Raw genomic sequence first — 18,301 nt, forward strand, 5'->3', positions numbered from 1 at the left:
TATCTTCAAAAGAAAATACAGCTTGATTTGAGATTAATGGAACCGACAAAACGAAACTACCCACCATTTCCTTTTTAATTTGACTAGGCTAGTGAGCATATGCTGTTTGTTTCAGGTACATGCCCAGGATAAGATTTTATTTTGTACCCCCCCCCTCCCCCAAGTTCTGGATACCACCCTGACAACTAAATATTGTTTTACTAATGTTGGAGGCAAGGTGGTGTGCTTTTGCGCCATAGGTCTAAAGCCGTTTTTTTGGTTTTTAATTTGAAGACACCATCCCAACAAATATAGATTTCAGACTTGTACCAACACTTCAGACGTTGTACTTCTGTAATACAATATGAAAGTGAAAAGAAAGCAAGGTTATATATCATCATAAATTCACATTTGATTGTGAATTGTAATTATAGTACATTTCATGGCCCTGTTAGCTATGAGATTTGCCTGCTCCTTCTTTTTAAGAAGATTATGTGTAATAGAATTTACTTTACACGGATAGACAGGGAGTATTATGGTAAGGTAAAGAATACAGTATTTAACTCTACAGTCCCTACCAATGGTGCTGATCTCTGTTTCATGGCCCCTTGGCCATGACGTGCCCCCTTCCTGTTTACTTTCCACAGATTTCTCTAGATACCCAATTAGGACTGGGTCAACTATGGCTAAACATAGAGTCATGCCAGTGACCCCAATTCCAAACCAAATAACCAGCAGCACCAGGTCTTGAACCGCTTCCCTCACAGACCAAGGATTTTAAAATCCCTACAAAGGAGTAAAGCCTTCCTGTATGTTTACCCTCTCAGAAACCATCATCAAGGTCAGAAATTTGAAAAAATCCTGCCTCCTAGGAGTTCAAAGATCTGGTCCTACATGACCGTGGCATCATTTTCAAATTTTCTTAGTGGAATATGCCCTTAAAACCAATATTTGATCAGAAGGAGATTGAGAGGATAATTTTACCTCCATGAACACTATAATTTGAGCTTTCTTTATTTTGAATTCATCAATCAATACATCAGAGCCAAAAACACCTTACATTTATTTAAAAACCATGAAACTTCCCATAATATTCTAATTTGAATTTGGACTTTGACCTAAGTTAAATGCTGCAGTAACAAGAATCTATACAAGAAACCATAAAAATTCCCATAATGTATTCTGATTCTGAATTTAGACTTTGACCTAAGTTAATATTATGCAGTAACAAGAATCTATATATATTTTTTTGTCTTTATTTTCTCATAGTTGGTACAAAACTATGCTGCAGCTTCTTCAGCTTTGGTTGTTCGGGTGTAGATCTGCTGAGCAGAATGTTTCACCACACACCTGATCAAACCCTTTGCAGCCATATCTTCTAAAGCGTGGCGGGCCAAAGAGCCTCTGATCTTCATTCTTTCAGAGACAATAGCAGGTGTGATCAGCTTGTACGAAGGGACTTCTTTCAAAAGTTTATCATAGGTAGACTGGTCAAAGAGGACAAGATTGTTGAGTTTGTCCCTGACTTTTCCTTTAGACCACTTCTTCTTCTTGGCCTTGCCACCTCCTCCCTCCTTCTTCTTTGCTGGTGCTGATTTAGATGGGGTCTTGGAAGACTTGGTATCCTTTTTGGGCGCCATCTATAAATATAAAACATATTTTAAAAACAATTGAAAGCACAATGACCCAACCAAGAACATGGTACCCTCATTTACACACAAAATGTATAACTAACAATGGAATTTGCATTCAAACCCTGAGAGGTTTGTGTTCCATTCATACCTTTTACATCTTCACACATTAAAGAAAAAGCCAAATGCACAGCATATTATTTTAAATCGGTTCTAGGCATTTAACCCCTTCTGAAAAATACCACCCCCCATGGAAAGTAAGGCTTTCCAAATTGAGAATTTTATTTTGTTAATTTCTGTAGGGGGACAGAATTTTGGTATTAAGCGCCACACACTCAAGTTTACACTGTGTAAAATTCGAAAACACGCCGTATTTTTTCGTTAGTTTCTTTGTTACTTTAGAAATAAATTTGGGCTATAAATTTGCATATTAGGGGGGGGGGGGGGGGGTAAATTATAGCGGATCTGCAAGCAAAATGTGTTTGGTACAATTATTCTGAATATTATATAGATAGATAAATAAGTGCATTTTAAAGCAAAATATACAGCCATGAGCACTGTAAATAACATAAATGAATATAGTGAAGGAGGGGGGGTGTTTAACCCCCGACAAATACGCTCCCCCCCCCTCCCCTGTGGAAAATAATATTTCTAAATTTGAAACTTTTATTTTTTATTTGAGTTTTTTTTAGTTTTGTTGAAAAGTGCTAAGGAACGGGAAAAAGAGGAATTTACACACCAGAAATAACCAACATATTCAAAATTGTTTGTTTTTACTGACAAAAGTGTTGTCAACTTCTGAGTTTGTTTTTCTTATCTTCCAAGTCACCACTACTACAAATCACCATTAACAAATAAATGAAACCCAGAACTAACAGAAATTACAATAGATAGCCTAGTCAAAGTCAAAACGAGCAGAAATTAAATGGAGTATGGCTGACAACACCCATGTCATCTTCAGACGAGAAAACAATTTGCACTTTACTAATTTAATATACATATTCTGATATCTATTCCTTATAGCTTTAATATTTCTTTATTTGTTGAAGTCAAAAAAGTGAAAACATTTAAAACATATTTTGTTTTCAGTAAAGTGCATATTATGTTCTGGTGTTGAGGAGGTGTGGGGATTATCAGCCCTACTAATGCTAATTGTTGCTATTTTGAGTTTGAATAGGTTATTTATTGTAATTTCTGTTCGTTTTTGGTTCAATTCATTTATTTATGGTGATTTGTGGTAGTTTTTACACTTCAAAAACTATTTTAATTTATTTCTGCTCATTTTTGGCTTAACGAGCCTGTTTACTATTCTTTGACAAACTTGTTTAGTGGAAAAACTTTTTTATATTAATTTCCATTCCTTTTTTATTGACATAATCTTTTTCATATAAAAAATATTTTATATCTTTATTTTTGTCTATTATACTAAATAGTTTTAACTTTGAAGATTATTTGACTTCATTTCTGCACATTTTCTTTACTCGGTGTTGCCTCCACCTCAAGACCTTGCTCTTTACGTTAAAGTTCTCTCTCCATGAAAAGATCTGATACTTGTGTATTATATGCCAATGACGCAAGATTATGATGTGTAAAACTCGAGAACAAACTGGTTTCTTTGTCACTTTAGAAACAAATTTGGGCTATAAATTTGCACATTAGGGGGGGGGGGGTAAAGAAGGTACAATTATTCTGCATATTATGAAGTAAGAATCGTTTACTGACTTCTAACTATCCAAATACTTTAACCCTTCCCCTTACATGCAAATATATAGCCCAAATATTATATATTTCCCATATATTCTGTCACTAAACTCCTTCCCCCTACAAAAAAACTCAAATAAAATTCTGAAATTTTGAAAGCCTTCTTTTCCACAAGGGGGGGGGGGGGTATTTACCAGGGGGTAAAGTATTTGGACAGTTCAGAAAAACAATTCTTTATAGGTATATGCCATTCATAGTATTAAGTAGTATTATTAGGTTAATGTAGTGTTTCATTCAAGGGTTTTATGATGATCGCTCATCAAAGCTTATGTTATTTGTGCCTTTCATTATGTGATTTTACTGTGTTCATAGCTGTATATTTGGCTTTAAAATACACTTATCTATCTATCTAATATGCCAAATATTTGGTGGCCGGCGTTTACCCCCCCCCCCCTCCGTGGAAAATAAGGCTTTCCAAATTTGAGAATTTTATTTCCATAGGGGAGAGTTTGCTACTTGTGTATTATGTGCCACTCACTCAAGTTTACATTCTGCATAAGAGGCAATGGGCCGCCCCATCCTCAGTCCCTTAATATTTATGCTAATATTTTAGAACTATATAAAACATTCATTTTTCAAATTAATGGGCCTTGTGTTTCAGGAGTTGTTCTTATAGTTTTGGAGCTAAAGTCAAACTTATGTGTAAAAAGCAAGGTATTTAGGAAAGGGCAGTAGATATTAAGCACAGGGTTGGTTACTCCTCATATAAAGAATGATTTTTGGTTTATTTCAGTTTTAATGCTGCTCCTTGGATTCAGTTGTAAAAACTAGTTGTTTATATTCAATTTCCAATTGTTTTTTCAAATATTGCCAAGAAACACGCTTCCACTCTGTATAAAATATCCCTCCACAGCCATGCAAAATTCCCCATATAATTTTTTCCTTGCTGAAGATGCTCTACAGACAACTCTCTCTTGAAAATTCTCCTATTTCCATTTAAAAAAAACTTATTTTTATTGAATTTAATTTTTTCTTAAATCATGCCATAAAAAAAACTCCAAGGGAAAATTTAGACCGATTTCCCCCTTGCTCTGTGATGGAATGAAAAGTTGCTCCAGGAAAGAATTTCTACCTTGAAAATTCTTGCCCTTACAGAAAAATCCTCAAAGAAGACATTAAAAAGAAATTTCATTGGAGAAAAGCACAGAAAGCTAAGTTTTAATCTCTAGAATTGATTTTTTTAACTGAAAGTAAAGAGCAACATTATAACTTGAAGCGAACAGAAATTGTTCCATATATGAAAGGGGCTGTCCCCTCCTCAACACTCTATGCTAAATTTCGACTCTGTAGCAACTCTATATTTTAAAATAATAAAAACTTAAGTGTAACAAGCAAGGCGTTGAGGAGGGTACAGCCCCTTTCATATCCAGAATAATTTCTGTTTGTTTTAAGTTTTAATGTTGCTCCTTACTTTCGCTTAAAAAACCGTTTTTTTTAAATTTAATTTCTGAACGTTTTTCAACTAATGCAGGCTCGAATTTGGCTCACTGTACATAAAAAAATAAATAAATAAAAAAATTGCATGTTCATTTTGGCAGATTTATTCCGTATATGAAGGGTTGCCTCTTCCTTAATAGCTTGATCTTTACGCTAAAGCTGTTAGCACTTTAAAAAAGCTCCCTATTCTAATTAAATGGCCCCCGTGTTTCAGTTAGTAAACAGTCAAACTTTAGTGTAAAGGGTAAGGTATTGAGGAGGGGCAGCCCTTCATATATGGAATAATTTCTGTTTGTTTTTTAAATAATGCCGGTGAATCTGGCTGACCCTCTATGAAACAGAACCCTCCCCCTCACGGAAAACTCCTCCATGGAAATTTTATCCAACATAAAGTGCACCCACCCCTGTCAAATTCCCTTCAGACAATTCCATCTTTGCTGAGAATTCCCTCTGTAAAATTACTTGCGGATGATTCAGCCTAAAAATTATCCTTTGTATTTTCATTTGAATAAGACTTAAATCTCTAATCGGTTTCTTGATCACTCCAGAAATGCCCCCTCCCGTGAAAATTATTTCCCAGAAAATAGCCCCTGGATAATTCCCCCAGAACATCTCTACATGAAAAATTTGGCAAAAAAAAATAAAAAAAAAAAAAAATCATACAGTAATTCTTTCAAATCCCCCAGTGTAACATTTCCCCTAGAATATCACACTCCCTCCCCATGGAACATTCTATTCATAAAAATCTATCCCAAGAACACCCCCCCCCCAAAAAAAAGATGTTTATACTTCCCAATAACAAATACTACATGTAAACAACAGGCGAATTTCATAACTTACAGGCCTCTCCCCACAGACTGTGGGGGTCATTTTACACATAAAGAAATACTTATTTGATCTTTCAACTATACTGAACAAAATACCTACCTCAAAATTTTATCCATTAATTTTGGGAGGAAAATGAGCATGGGAGGGGCCCAGTTGCTCTCCAATCTTTTGGTCACTTAAAAAGGGCACTAGAACCTTTTAATATATGTTCGAATGAGCCCTCTCCCAATGTTTTAGGACCACTTGGTCAATACGATCACCCCTTGGGAGAAAAACAACAAATAAACACGCCTCCATGATTTTTCTTCTGGCAAAAAATATAAAATTCCACCATTTTGCAGAGGAGCTTGAAACCTCTATGGTAGGGTTCTTTGATATACTGAATCTGATGATGTGATTTTCATTAAGATTTTTTGACTATGAAGGGGCTTCCATTCCAATTCTTTTGATATATCTACTGATGTAAAATTTCCATTTTTTAGAGTTTTGGTTAGTTTTGAGCTGGCTAGCTCCTTACAATTCTTCACCACACACTGTTTTATAAGACTGGTTGTATAGGTCATATCTAAATTGTGTACATTTGTCACCAATAAAATGTTATGTTTGATCTCCAAGTTTTTCTTAGAACATTATTGGTCATTTTAGGATTAACATAAAAAAAATATATTAATGATAGCAAGACCATACCAGGAAGCAGGATTAGGGGATTGACCCCCTCCCCCCCAATGTTTCTCCAACACAGAAAGACGTATTAAAAGATGCGTAAATACAGTTTTAATATGTTTTAACGGTTTCTTATTGCACCCCCCCCAACAGAATCCTGGATGCAGCCTTGAATGGTAGTAAAACTAAAATAAACAACCTCAAGGTCTTTTTTATATACACATCAAAGTGAAGAGAAGTTTAGGTTGGGAATGAAAAATTTAGCTGTTGTAAATGAGTTTATTTACTTGGGGTTTAGGTTAGCAAAGGAGGGTCTGCATGTAGAATTAGTTAAAAAAAAAAAAAAAAAAAAAAAAAAAAAAAAAAAAAAAAAAAAAAAGAACAGGGTAATAGAAATGGGTACAAGTAGCCCCTTCAGGTCAGTAGGTCTTGGAGATAGAAAGATATATTGATATATTTTAAGTGAGAGGTTCAATAACTTAGTCATTAAAGGTGATTTGAGAATTTTGTTGTTAAGAAGTAGGAGGTTTGTAAAAATGCTGAAGTATTGCAAAAGAAGGGTAAGTATAGAAAAGCATAGGTTAATGAGGAAAGCATTGGTAGAGTCTTTGTTAGACAGAAGAATTTGTTTGAGGATGAGGCAGATTAAGGCAATTTTGGATTTGTGTGGAATGTTGGGTAAATGGAATATAGTACTGGGTAGGGGTTAGCAAGTAGGAGAGGTATACAAACAGGTATATTCTATTTTAGTTGACCAGGAAATTCAGAATTCATGGTGCCAGATGAGAACATCTGACTATCTTGCTTGGTATTCTAGGGTAAAATAGGCATGGAGAGAGGAGGCATGTTTTAAAGCTGTGCTATCTAGGAATCTATCACCAGATGCATGTGCTGAATCTAGTTCCTGTGATTCAGCCATTTGGAGGGGGGGAAAATCACATCACTGAGTTTCAGCAGTCATTGCAAGGCAAGCTTTGTCAGCAGCTACATCTGCCACAGCTCTCCAGATTTTCAGTAGCAAGTCTTTAGTTTCAAGAAAATGGATTCATCCATACAATGCCTTCCCAAGGCCAGAACAAAATTTGCACTTTACTGAAAAAATACAAATGAATGTGCATTGTCAGTTTAATATACATATACTGATATTTAGTAATCTAAATGTTAATCTTATTTGATTTATTAAAGTTATAAAACCAAAAAAATTTATATTTTTTTCAGTAAAGTGCAAATTATGTTCTGGCCTTGGGAAGGTATAGGGGTTTTAAGCCCAACTTACGTTAATTTCTGCTTGTTTTGGGTTTCATTTATTTATTGATGCTGATTTGTGGTGGTTTCACGCTTGATAGATTATTTGATTTTATTTTTGCTCATTTTTTGTTTAATGGAGTTCTTTACTTTTTTTTGAAAAACTTATTCGGTGGAAAGTTTTTTTTTAATTAATAACATTCAATATCCAAACTTTTCATTATAACATCATTTGTTGTGAACTTTTCATTCTCAGTTGGTAATAATTCACACGTATATGACTCTGGAACTGAAAGTGAATTCTTGTGAAAAAGATACCAGGGTAAGATGTAAGATAAGGATAAATCAAATCAATTATAGATGAAAGAATTCAAACCTGCAAAAAATCTCAAAGATGTATGCTGAAAAATTTGTAGATATACAATATCAATATTTGGTCTGATATATAGATATATCAATATTGCCCAACACTACAGCCCAGTAAAAACCAAAGCTTTAAAACATGGAATTTTGATAACAATAGATACATCAAATGAATTGGCTTTTATGCCGACTCAAGATGTATAAAATTCATCAGGTTACATGCACTCATCAAAATCTACAAGCCTGAAAAACTAAAAAGTCAAAGCATCTTAATAAAAATCACACCATCAGATTTGGCATGTCAGAAAATCATACTGTACTAGCTTTTGTCTGCAAAAATGTAAAATTTTGTAATCTTTGCCAAAAGAAAGATCATGGATCTGAGTTTATTAGTTTTTTTCCCTTCCTTTTTTTTTTGCAAGGGTGATCATATTGAACCAATGGTCATAGAAGACTGGGAAAGGGCTTGCTTGAATGGAAATAACAGTTCTAGATCTCTACTTTATGACCAAAACGATTCGAGGGTAACTAGATTCCCTCTCCATCCTGTGCTCCTTTTCCCCAAGGTCATCTAATCAAAAATTTGAGACAGCCATTTTGATCAGCATAGTTGAAAGTCAAGTAATCATGCCTCTGGGGATGACACAACCCTGTAAGTCCCTGGGGAAACTGTTGTAACTTTTGAAATTTGTCCTGTGTTTACATATAGAATTTATTATTGGGAAGTAAAGACATTTTTTGGGGAGGGTGATTTTTCTGCAGGAGGGGGGTTCCAATGGGAGCATTTACCATGGAGAGGTAAGTTTACAGGGATGAACTTTCAAAGGGAATATACTTGGGGGAATTTACCAGAATTCTTATACAAAATTCATTTTATTTTACCTATTTTCTTTTTCCAATTCAACATTTGAAGATATTCTGGGAAAATAGCCAGGTACAATTTCCAAAGGAGTGTAAGTTGTGTGGTAGATATTGCCATGGTGGGGAGGGGGTTGATTTTCCACAGGAGAGATTCTTCATGGGGGAACGTGGGACAAACCTTCCATTGAGACATTGGGAGGGTAGAATTTTCAGGAAAAACTTTCTGCAGAGGAAAGATTTCCAGCATGATTTGAAAAACAATTAGGAATTAAAATGAAAACAAGTGTTTATTTTCAAACAAAAATAGGCTAAAAATAATTTTCCTGGCAAAATTGTCTGAATAGGTTTTTTTTTATGGAGAATTTTTAGCAGTGACAGAATTGTCTGGGAGAAGGAGGATCTTACGCGGGAGAAACTTTCCAAGGAGGACTTTTCTTGGGGGGGGGGGGGGGCCCCAGATTGTCAATGGCAAGAAAATGTGTATTTTCTGGTGTTACTTGAAAAACGATCAAAAATTAAATAAAAAACAAATTTTTCAACTAAAAGTAATGAGCAGCATTAAAACAAACAGAAATGATCCCATATACAACAGTGGATCCCATCCTCAATACTTCACTCTTTACATTAATTTTCACTTTTTGTACCAATTATTTAAAAACAACTGAAACACAAGAGCTGTTTAATTAGTCAGGAGATTTTTCAAAATACAAAAAAAACTTTGACACAAAGAGCAAAGTATTAAGGAGGGGTTTTTCCCTTATATATGGCAAAATTTATGCTCTTTAAATTTTAATGATGCTCCTTGTTTTCAGTTGAAAAAATGATTTTTTTATTTAATCACTGAAAGGCTGAACCAATTCTCAGGAGAAAATATTGACATATTGCTGATTTGAATAGCCAAAAATAGCCAATAGTGTATTTTTCTTTATCCTGAACCCAAGTAGTCCCAAACCAGGGTTTATGTAGGATAATGTTCATTCATATAATGGAAGTTTTTTTATTTTGTTCAAATTTGGAAAAAAAGGTGCAAAATAATCTTTAATTGCAAATTTTGTGATTGAATTTTGCCAAACCTTTAAGTTAGTCTGAGCAAAAAACATCACCAGAAATATTGAAATTGCTATATTGAATGCAAAAATATTGATATATTGTTTAGTCAAAATATCACCAAAAACTAACTTTTACCTTTATGGTACTCATTTTTCACTTTACTAAAATGTAAAAAAGTGGAGGGGGGGGGCATCAGTTTTTATATATCTGTTGGAAAGCTAATTTGTTGTTTTTTCACTTTTTTCAGTGGGATAATTTGCATTTTCAATAAAAATATTCTAAAAAGTATTTTTTATTTCTAGATGGGGCATCCCTATCCTTCCCCAAAAGGGTTGCCCATGGTTATTCTAAATTTTTCACCCTTTTATCTATATTTAAAGAAAAACTTTCCATTAAAGAATGCATTTTTAAAATCTATTTTCATTGGAAAACAAAAAGATTGCTTTACTCCCCTTGAGTATTGATAAATATATTATTCTGCCATGCTCTATATTATTGTTAATAAATTCAATTTAACTATCATATTGGAAAACTTGTTCTGTACTAATTACAGTTACAGAACAGATAAAGACAATTCTTATAAGGGGCTGTCCTCTCCTCAACACCTCACTCTTTACGCTAAAGTTTGACTCTTTTTCACAACTATTTTTTAAAAGAATAAAAAACTTTAGTGTAAAGAGCAAGGCATTGAGGAGAGGACAGCCCCTTTTATATATGGAATAATTTATGCTTGTTTTAAGTTTTAATGTTGCTCCCTACTTTCAGTTACAAAATCTTGTTTTTTTATTTAACTTCTGAATATTTTAAAATTAATGCAGGTTTTGATTTTGGTTCACCATACATGAATAATTAAAACAAAATTTGCATATTAATTTTACTTTTTTTTGGCTAAGTTGAAAGTTGTTTAATTTTATTTATGAATGTTTTTATTAGTAATAAATATTGGCTACATAACTTACAAATTATCTTACATAATAAACTTCTATATTTGTATATTTTTATTAGATATATTAGGGGGGTTTGCCCCCCAGTCAATACCTTGCTCTTTATGCTAAAATTCAAATTTTTTTTCCAATTCTTTAAGAATGACCCCATAATCACAAAGGCCATTAATTAGAATAAATAGCTCTTATGAAAGTACAAAAACTTTAGCACAAAGAGCAAGGTATTGACTAGGGGGCAAACCCAATCAGATATGTAATTGTTACTGTTTGTTTTTTTATTTAATTTCTGGCTGTTTTTTTTTTAAATAATGCTGGGAAATCTGGTGCCCTCTTCATAGCAATACCCCTTCCCCCATGAAAACGTCCTCCCACATAACCCCTGATCCATCCCCCCACTACCAGAAAGAATTCCCCCTGAGAACACCTTTATACTTCTCAATAACCAATACTATATGTACATACTGGGCATAGTTTGTAACTTGCTGCCCTTCCCTGGGACTGTGGGGGATTAAGTCATCCTCAAAGACATAGTTATTGTAGTTTTTGACTATGCTACACAAAATGGCTATCTCAAAATTTTGAATGGGTGACTTTGGGTAAAAATGAGCATATGAGGGGGTCTAGTTGCCCTCCATTTTTTGGTCACTTAAAAAGGGCACTAGATTTTTTAATTTCCACTTGAATGAGCCCTCCTACAATAATCTAGGACCAATGGGTTAATACAATTACCCCTGAAAAAAAAGAAGCAATTTTTTCTTCTGGCAAAAATTACAAAATTCCATATTTTTGCAGATGACCTCTACAGCAGGTTTCTCTGATATGCTGAATCTGATGGTGTGATTTTCATTAAGGATCTATGACTTTTAGGGGAGGTTTTCCCTTTTTTTCAAAAATGAGACAAATTTTTTGGAGTTTTTGTTACTATTGAGCTGGGTCAGTCCTTACTCAGTTTGCAACCACCCACTTTACTAATCCCAGAGGGAGTAATTTGTCACCATAAATTCAAAATGTGGTCTCAGCTTTGACAAGCAATAAAAAAGGAAAAATTATATTTGATATTTGTGATCTATAGAACAAACATCAAGAAATAAAAGTTATATTTTTAAAATCAGTAGTCAATCAGCTTTCTGTTGATATGTAAAAAAACACCTGAGACACTGAAAGGACGTATACATCAAAATAGGCTAATTGGTATTTCTGAAAAGAGGTTCTTGGAGGTAAATCAATAAACTCATAATTTCAAGTGTTTAATCTAAAATAACTTTATAAATAACTACAAGCCCGTATTTTAGCACTAAGATCTTACATCTTTCTGTAAAGATTATTGTTTTTTAACTTATCTTTGTTCTAAGATCTCACATCTCACTGATGTTAGCAAAAAGTGTGAAGACCACCACTGTTCTGCCATATAGAACAATGATGAGAGAACTTTGATGATCTACTCATCATTGTTCCCAGACTGATCAGAGCAGAATGATGAGACATTTGCACAAAAATGACCAAAGATGTAAGATCTTAGCACATTGATGAGGGAAAAAATGCCCCTTATATTGATGCATAACTTAGATTCTTTGCTAGTCATTGGTATATACAATTCTTCTCAATCCCTTATTGGTAACAAGATGTGAGGGTTTTAGTTTTACATAATGTTTCTCAATCAGATACTGGTCTTTCACCCTAGATCTACTGCTTCAATGAAGTACAACAAAAACTAAATTTCAGGTTAAAAATGTAAACAAAAATGACGAAAATAGTGGGACTTGACACATTCTGATTGGCTGTAATTGAAAATCCTAGTCATTGAATTCTGGCCATACACATGTCTAGACATGGGATTATAGCTAGACAAGCTTGTGAATGCTGCCTAACCATATTGAGGTATAGTTTAGATTTTTAGCTTATTCATTGATATATACAATTCTTCTCAATTTTTCTTAGGTAACAAGGTGTGAGGGTTTTACATAATTTTGCTTAATTGGATACTGGTTTTTTACCCTATATGGCTGTGTAAGCTTCAGCTTGACCAATTTAATGAATTAGGCTAGTTTTCATTTTAGGTGTCCTTGGTACTTTAAGCTAGATGAAGAAATCCAACTTTGGTCAATATATACCAAATCATATTATTGAGTTTCAAATAAAGTGAATACACCATTCGATGCATTTTTTATGCTGATAACAAATATAATAAGCATTTCTATTGGAAATGAATTTCAGCCCCCTCCCTATATAGGCTATACCTAACCAAACCCAACCCGGAATTGCCAGATCTCAGGGGGGGGGGGCACAAATACATTTCCGATAGAAATGCTTATTATATTCCTAATCAGCATAAAAAAGGCATTGAATGGTGTATTCACTTTAGTCCTAACTCGATGACATGATTTGGTATATATTGACCCCAACTTCTTTGAATCCTAATGGTTGCTTTTATTAAGATAGGCAGAACCACCCGCGGTAAAGTTCTACAAAATCATATTATTGAGTTAGGACAAAAGTGAATACACCATTCAATGCCTTTTTTATGCTGATTACGAATATAATAATCATTTCTATCGGAAATGAATTTCAGCCCCCCACCTATATATGCCAGTTCAGGGTTAGGTATAGCCTATATAGGGGGGGGGGGCTGAAATTCATTTCCGATAGAAATGCTTATCATATTCGTAATCAGCATAAAAAAAGACAACGAATGGTGTATTCACTTTATTCCTAACTCAATAATATGATTTCGTAGAACTTTACCCCACCATCCTGCTGAAAATCGACTACAGATTCATATCTGAAAATTTCATTCTGCTACCTTAACCAACAAGTTTTGCAACTTTGGACTATAAATACAAGTAGACAAGCCAAATTTTCACACAAACCTTTTAGACAATGGGCTTCTAAAACTCTATCCCCTATCCCTTTAGCTTGGTAATATAACATATTATTTACGGCAAATATTAAAAATTACCTTCCAAAAGCTCGAGACTCCGGAACCTTTCTTTGGTTAGCGAAGAAAAGATTATGATGCCGAAGGTTTACAGATAATAGTGGAATTTCATATGATATCTGTTAATCGTAGATTTTCGTCTTATTCGACATTTGTTCAAGAAATAGATGTATTTGCTGAATTTATTTGTTGTGGAGGAATGTCCAATGTTGTTGGATAGTGCGATATATAAGACTTAAGCGATTCATAGTTCTTTTTCCGATTTTTTTTTTACGGGAGACAGTTTATATTGATTTGGAGGGATACAGGCCCAACCATGACTAGTAAGCGCAAGGAAATTTATAAATACGAAGCCCCATGGACTGTTTACAGCATGAACTGGTCTGTGAGGCCAGATAAAAGATTTAGGTATGCTATATCAAACACCAATATCTTTATTGGAGGATAGTCTAGGGTAGTATGTTGCTTTTCTTTTAGGTTTTGTATGCTCAGATCTTTTTTTTCAGGATGAGCAAGGTGTTAGAATATTGGTGTTAATGTATTGGGTAAGATACCCAGTAGTTGGCCAGCTAATTCACTCCTTAATATTTAAATAATTGCAAAATATGTATCATACCTTCTAGAATAAATAGCCTTAATGTTCAAATAGGGATAAAATCCTTTTAATAGCCTAGACAGTGATAACTTTCACAAACAGTGTTAAATTTCACAAAAATACTAGATATTTTGGTCACATATACAGTGACCATCATCAAAAATATACAAATTAAAATAAAACTAAATATTGTTTAATAATCTAATTCTTTTCAAAGCAAAAGCAGAAGCAAGTCTCTTTGACCTTCTTGGATTGGTGAATTTGCAGATGACACAATAATTTAGCTAGAATGAAAGTGAATAGGCTACATCATTTGATGCCTTTTTTATGCTCTTTCATAATTCAATAATCACTTCTGTTGCAAATTGTATCTGGATCCCTTAAAAAGCCCCCAAATGTATTTTATATGAATTATGAAAGAGCATAAAAAAGTATCAAATGAAGTTTTCACTTTCATCCTAGCTAAATTATATGGTCCACTGAGAAGTTACCATGAAATTTGGCCACCCCCACCACTCTAATGTGCAAATATATACCCTGAATTGTTGACAACAAAGTTTTGAATTACAAAATTTAGTCTATTTCTGTCAACAGTATTTGAAAACTTGAAACATTAGGAAAAGGGTTTATATTTGTGTTGCCCAATAAATGAGGTGTGAGATGTTATAAATAAATATTTTTGGAATATATTACTCTTGAACAACTTATTTATAAACTAGTGATATGTTTTTAACAACTTTTCAATAACTTAACTACTGTTGATAACTTTGTTGTGTGGTTACAAAAATGAAATACCTTTGGGTATGATGCAATTTGCAACAGAAGCAATTATTGAATTATGAAAAAGCTTAAAAAAGGCATCAAATGATGTTTTCACTTTCATCCTAGCTAAATTATTGTGCCATGTGCAAATTTACCCTTGGATCTGGTTCATTAGTGTTAAATGAACTAACACTTGGACAGAGGTTAAATTGAGCTTTACTCTATCAGATTTTAATAAATTATTGTAGATAGAGTTCAAACCAAATTCACCCATGTCACAATTTAAAGCTATATTGCAGAATAAAATTTTCTTAATTTCAAGAGTTTTGCTAATTTTTCAGACCATTTTATTTTGTTCCATAATGTCTCTTCAATTTCTAGGGACCAAGGTTAAAGCAAAATTTTCGCAAAACTCTTGAAATTACGAAAATTTTATTCAGGAATATAGCTTTAAATTGTGACATGGGTGAATTTGGTTTGAACTCTATCTATGATAATTTATTAAAATCTGATAGAGTAAAGTTCAATTCACCCAATATAATTAACCTCTGTCTCAGTATTAGTTCATTCAACGCTAATGAACCGGATCCAAGAAGGTCAAAGAGACTAGCTTCTGCTTTTGCTTTGAAAAGAATTAGATTATTAAACAATACATAGTTTTATTTTGTATATAAACTACTGTTAATTGTTTTAGTTTAAACTTTTAATTGTTTTAGTTTAGTTTTACTACTGATGATGGTCACTGCATATGTGATCAAAATATCTAGTATTTTTGTGAAATTTATCACTGTTTGTGAAAGTTTTCACTGTCTATTAAAAGGATTTCATCCCCATTTGAACTTTTATTTATTGAAGAGGTAACTTTTTCTAAAGTCATATGTTAAAAAAACCCAGATGTTTTCCAAGATTGTAGTCAGCCAATACCTAATTGTCTTGTCCTATCCATCAGCCAATCACAATTATCTAACCCTGTCTATGATTAGGAGACTATTTTTCAATCAGAATATCTGTCCAAGATTAGGTACTAGCTGAATACCTAAGATTAGAGTACCTAAAAAGAGTACTTAGGTACTCTTCAGAAGGATATTAAATTTGCAGCTACAACATAATTTAGCTAGGATTAAAGTGAATATATTACTTAATGCCTTTTTATGCATGTCCATAATTCAGTAATTTCTTCTGGGAGAAATTCAATTTTGTGCCATTAAAGAGCTAAAAAGGCTCAAAACAGTCCATAGTCACCACAAGTTTAAAAACAGGTTTATAAAAAAAAGGCTATTGAGAAAAATGGCATTTGTCGCTGATTTGGGAATACAGTAGTGATTATTATTTTCCTTAGTCTTAATAGTAAAATATTATTTTGAAAACAGATATGCAAGAATTTTTAAAAAGAGCTACAGATCCTTCAAATAACATCAATTTTGATAAGTTCATTTCAAGGGATCTCTAGCTCTTTTCAAAAATTCCTACAAATTTTTTTTCACAATAACATTTTATTCACTTTCATCAGAGCTAAATGATATTGTCAGTTACAAATTCACTGTAAACTTATTGTATGGAAATTTCATTATATTTGGCCTATAATATTCAGGGTATATATTTAATCATGGGGGGTTAAGTTGGCAAACATTTAGCATAGTGGCTCTCCACAAGGAAATATTCTTGAACAAAACTTAAATCTTCCTCAAATTATTGCATTTGTGTTTTCAAAACCAACAGCTGAAGAAGAGTAGGCTCAAAGCAAAATTCAGTGCTTTTAAAATGTTTAAAGTAATTAGCCATTTGAAAAATAAATACCACTCAGTTTAGTATATTAGGGAAGAAAGTTATAAAAAAGATAGGAATACTAGTGAAAATGCTTTAGGTAAATAGAGAGGGAAAGGGGCTTGAACAAGAAATATTTGAGTGACAACCAATTTCTGAGAGTACCTCAGGTAGAGATTTGATGGTTGCTGTGGATGAAGACCTCAAATTCAACTGCCACACCTGTGCTTCAGTAGCATGGGCTAACCAGACTCTTGGTATCATCAAGTACACAACCACTAGTAGATCCCCAGCAATATTGACTAAACTCTATAAAAGCTTTGTTAGACCTAGATTGGAATATAGAATGTGCATCACCACATAAAAAAAAATAAAAAATTGTATGTTCATTTTGGCAGATTTATTCCGTATATGAAGGGTTGCCTCTTCCTTAATACCTTGATCTTTACGCTAAAGCTGTTAGCACATCTAAAAAAGTTCCCTATTCTAATTAAACGGCCCCAGTGTTTCAGTTTTAGTAAACAGTCAAACTTTAGCGTAAAGGGTAAGGTATTGAGGAGGGGCAGCCCTTCATATATGGAATAATTTCTGTTTGTTTTTCAAATAATGCCGGTGAATCTGGCTGACCTTCTATGAAACAGAACCCTCCCCCTCACGGAAAACTCCTCCATGGAAATTTTATCCAACATAAAGTGCACCCACCCCTGTCAAATTCCCTTCAGACAATTCCATCTTTGCTGAGAATTCCCTCTGTAAAATTACTTGCGGATGATTCAGCCTAAAAATTATCCTTCGTATTTTCATTTGAATAAGACTTAAATCTCTAATCGGTTTCTTGATCACTCCAGAAATGCCCCCTCCCGTGAAAATTATTTCCCATAAAATATCCCCTGGATAATTCCCCCAGAACATCTCTAAATTAAAAATTTGGCAAAAAATAATTAAGACAAAAAAAAAAAAAAAAATCATACAGTAATTCTTTCAAATCCCCCCGTGTAACATTTCCCCTAGAATATCACACTCCCTCCCCATGGAACATTCTATTCATAAAAATCTATCCCAAGAACACCCCCCCCCCAAAAAAAAGATGTTTATACTTCCCAATAACAAATACTACATGTAAAGAACAGGCAAATTTTATAACTTACAGGCCTCTCCCCGCGGACTGTGGGGGGTTATTTTACACCTAAAGAAATAATTATTTGATCTTTCTACTATACTGAACAAATTACCTATCTCAAAATTTTATCCAATAATTTTGGGAGGAAAATGAGCATGGGAGGGGCCCAGTTGCTCTCCAATCTTTTGGTCACTTAAAAAGGGCACTAGAACCTTTTAATATATGTTCGAATGAGCCCTCTCCCAATGTTTTAGGACCACTTGGTCAATACGATCACTCCTGGGATAAAAACAACAAATAAACACGCCTCCATGATTTTTCTTCTGGCAAAAAATATAAAATTCCACCATTTTGCAGAGGAGC

The 18,301-nt window shown here is 33.6% G+C and overlaps 2 protein-coding genes across 3 annotated transcripts in view; one reads left to right on the forward strand and one right to left on the reverse strand.

Moving 5' to 3' along the window:
• Positions 1–1,213: 1,213 nt before the first annotated feature.
• RpS25 (ribosomal protein S25) lies at positions 1,214–13,859 on the reverse strand. 2 transcript variants are annotated; one of them, XM_089090529.1, is made up of 2 exons: positions 13,719–13,859; positions 1,214–1,619 (listed from the first exon to the last, which is right to left on the reverse strand). In XM_089090529.1, exon 2 carries the CDS (start codon positions 1,617–1,619, stop codon positions 1,260–1,262), a length of 360 nt encoding a protein of 119 aa, XP_088946655.1. In that variant the 5' UTR covers positions 13,719–13,859; the 3' UTR covers positions 1,214–1,259. The 2 variants fall into 2 exon arrangements, with proteins under 2 accessions (XP_088946655.1, XP_088946656.1); XM_089090530.1 differs by lacking the exon at positions 13,719–13,859 and adding an exon at positions 13,630–13,650.
• Positions 13,860–13,873: 14 nt separating this feature from the next.
• wap (DDB1 and CUL4 associated factor wap) overlaps positions 13,874–18,301 on the forward strand; it is a 41,799-nt gene continuing 37,371 nt past the window's right edge. The window contains exon 1 of the mRNA XM_089090528.1: positions 13,874–14,105. Within this exon, the coding sequence (XP_088946654.1) occupies positions 14,014–14,105 (92 nt within the window). The 5' untranslated portion in view covers positions 13,874–14,013. The remainder of the gene's footprint in view (positions 14,106–18,301) is intronic.

Source organism: Artemia sp. Qi Xiang Cuo, chromosome 6, assembly GCF_049724085.1.
Source record: "Artemia sp. Qi Xiang Cuo chromosome 6, ASM4972408v1, whole genome shotgun sequence".
Lineage (NCBI taxonomy): Eukaryota > Metazoa > Arthropoda > Branchiopoda > Anostraca > Artemiidae > Artemia > Artemia sp. Qi Xiang Cuo.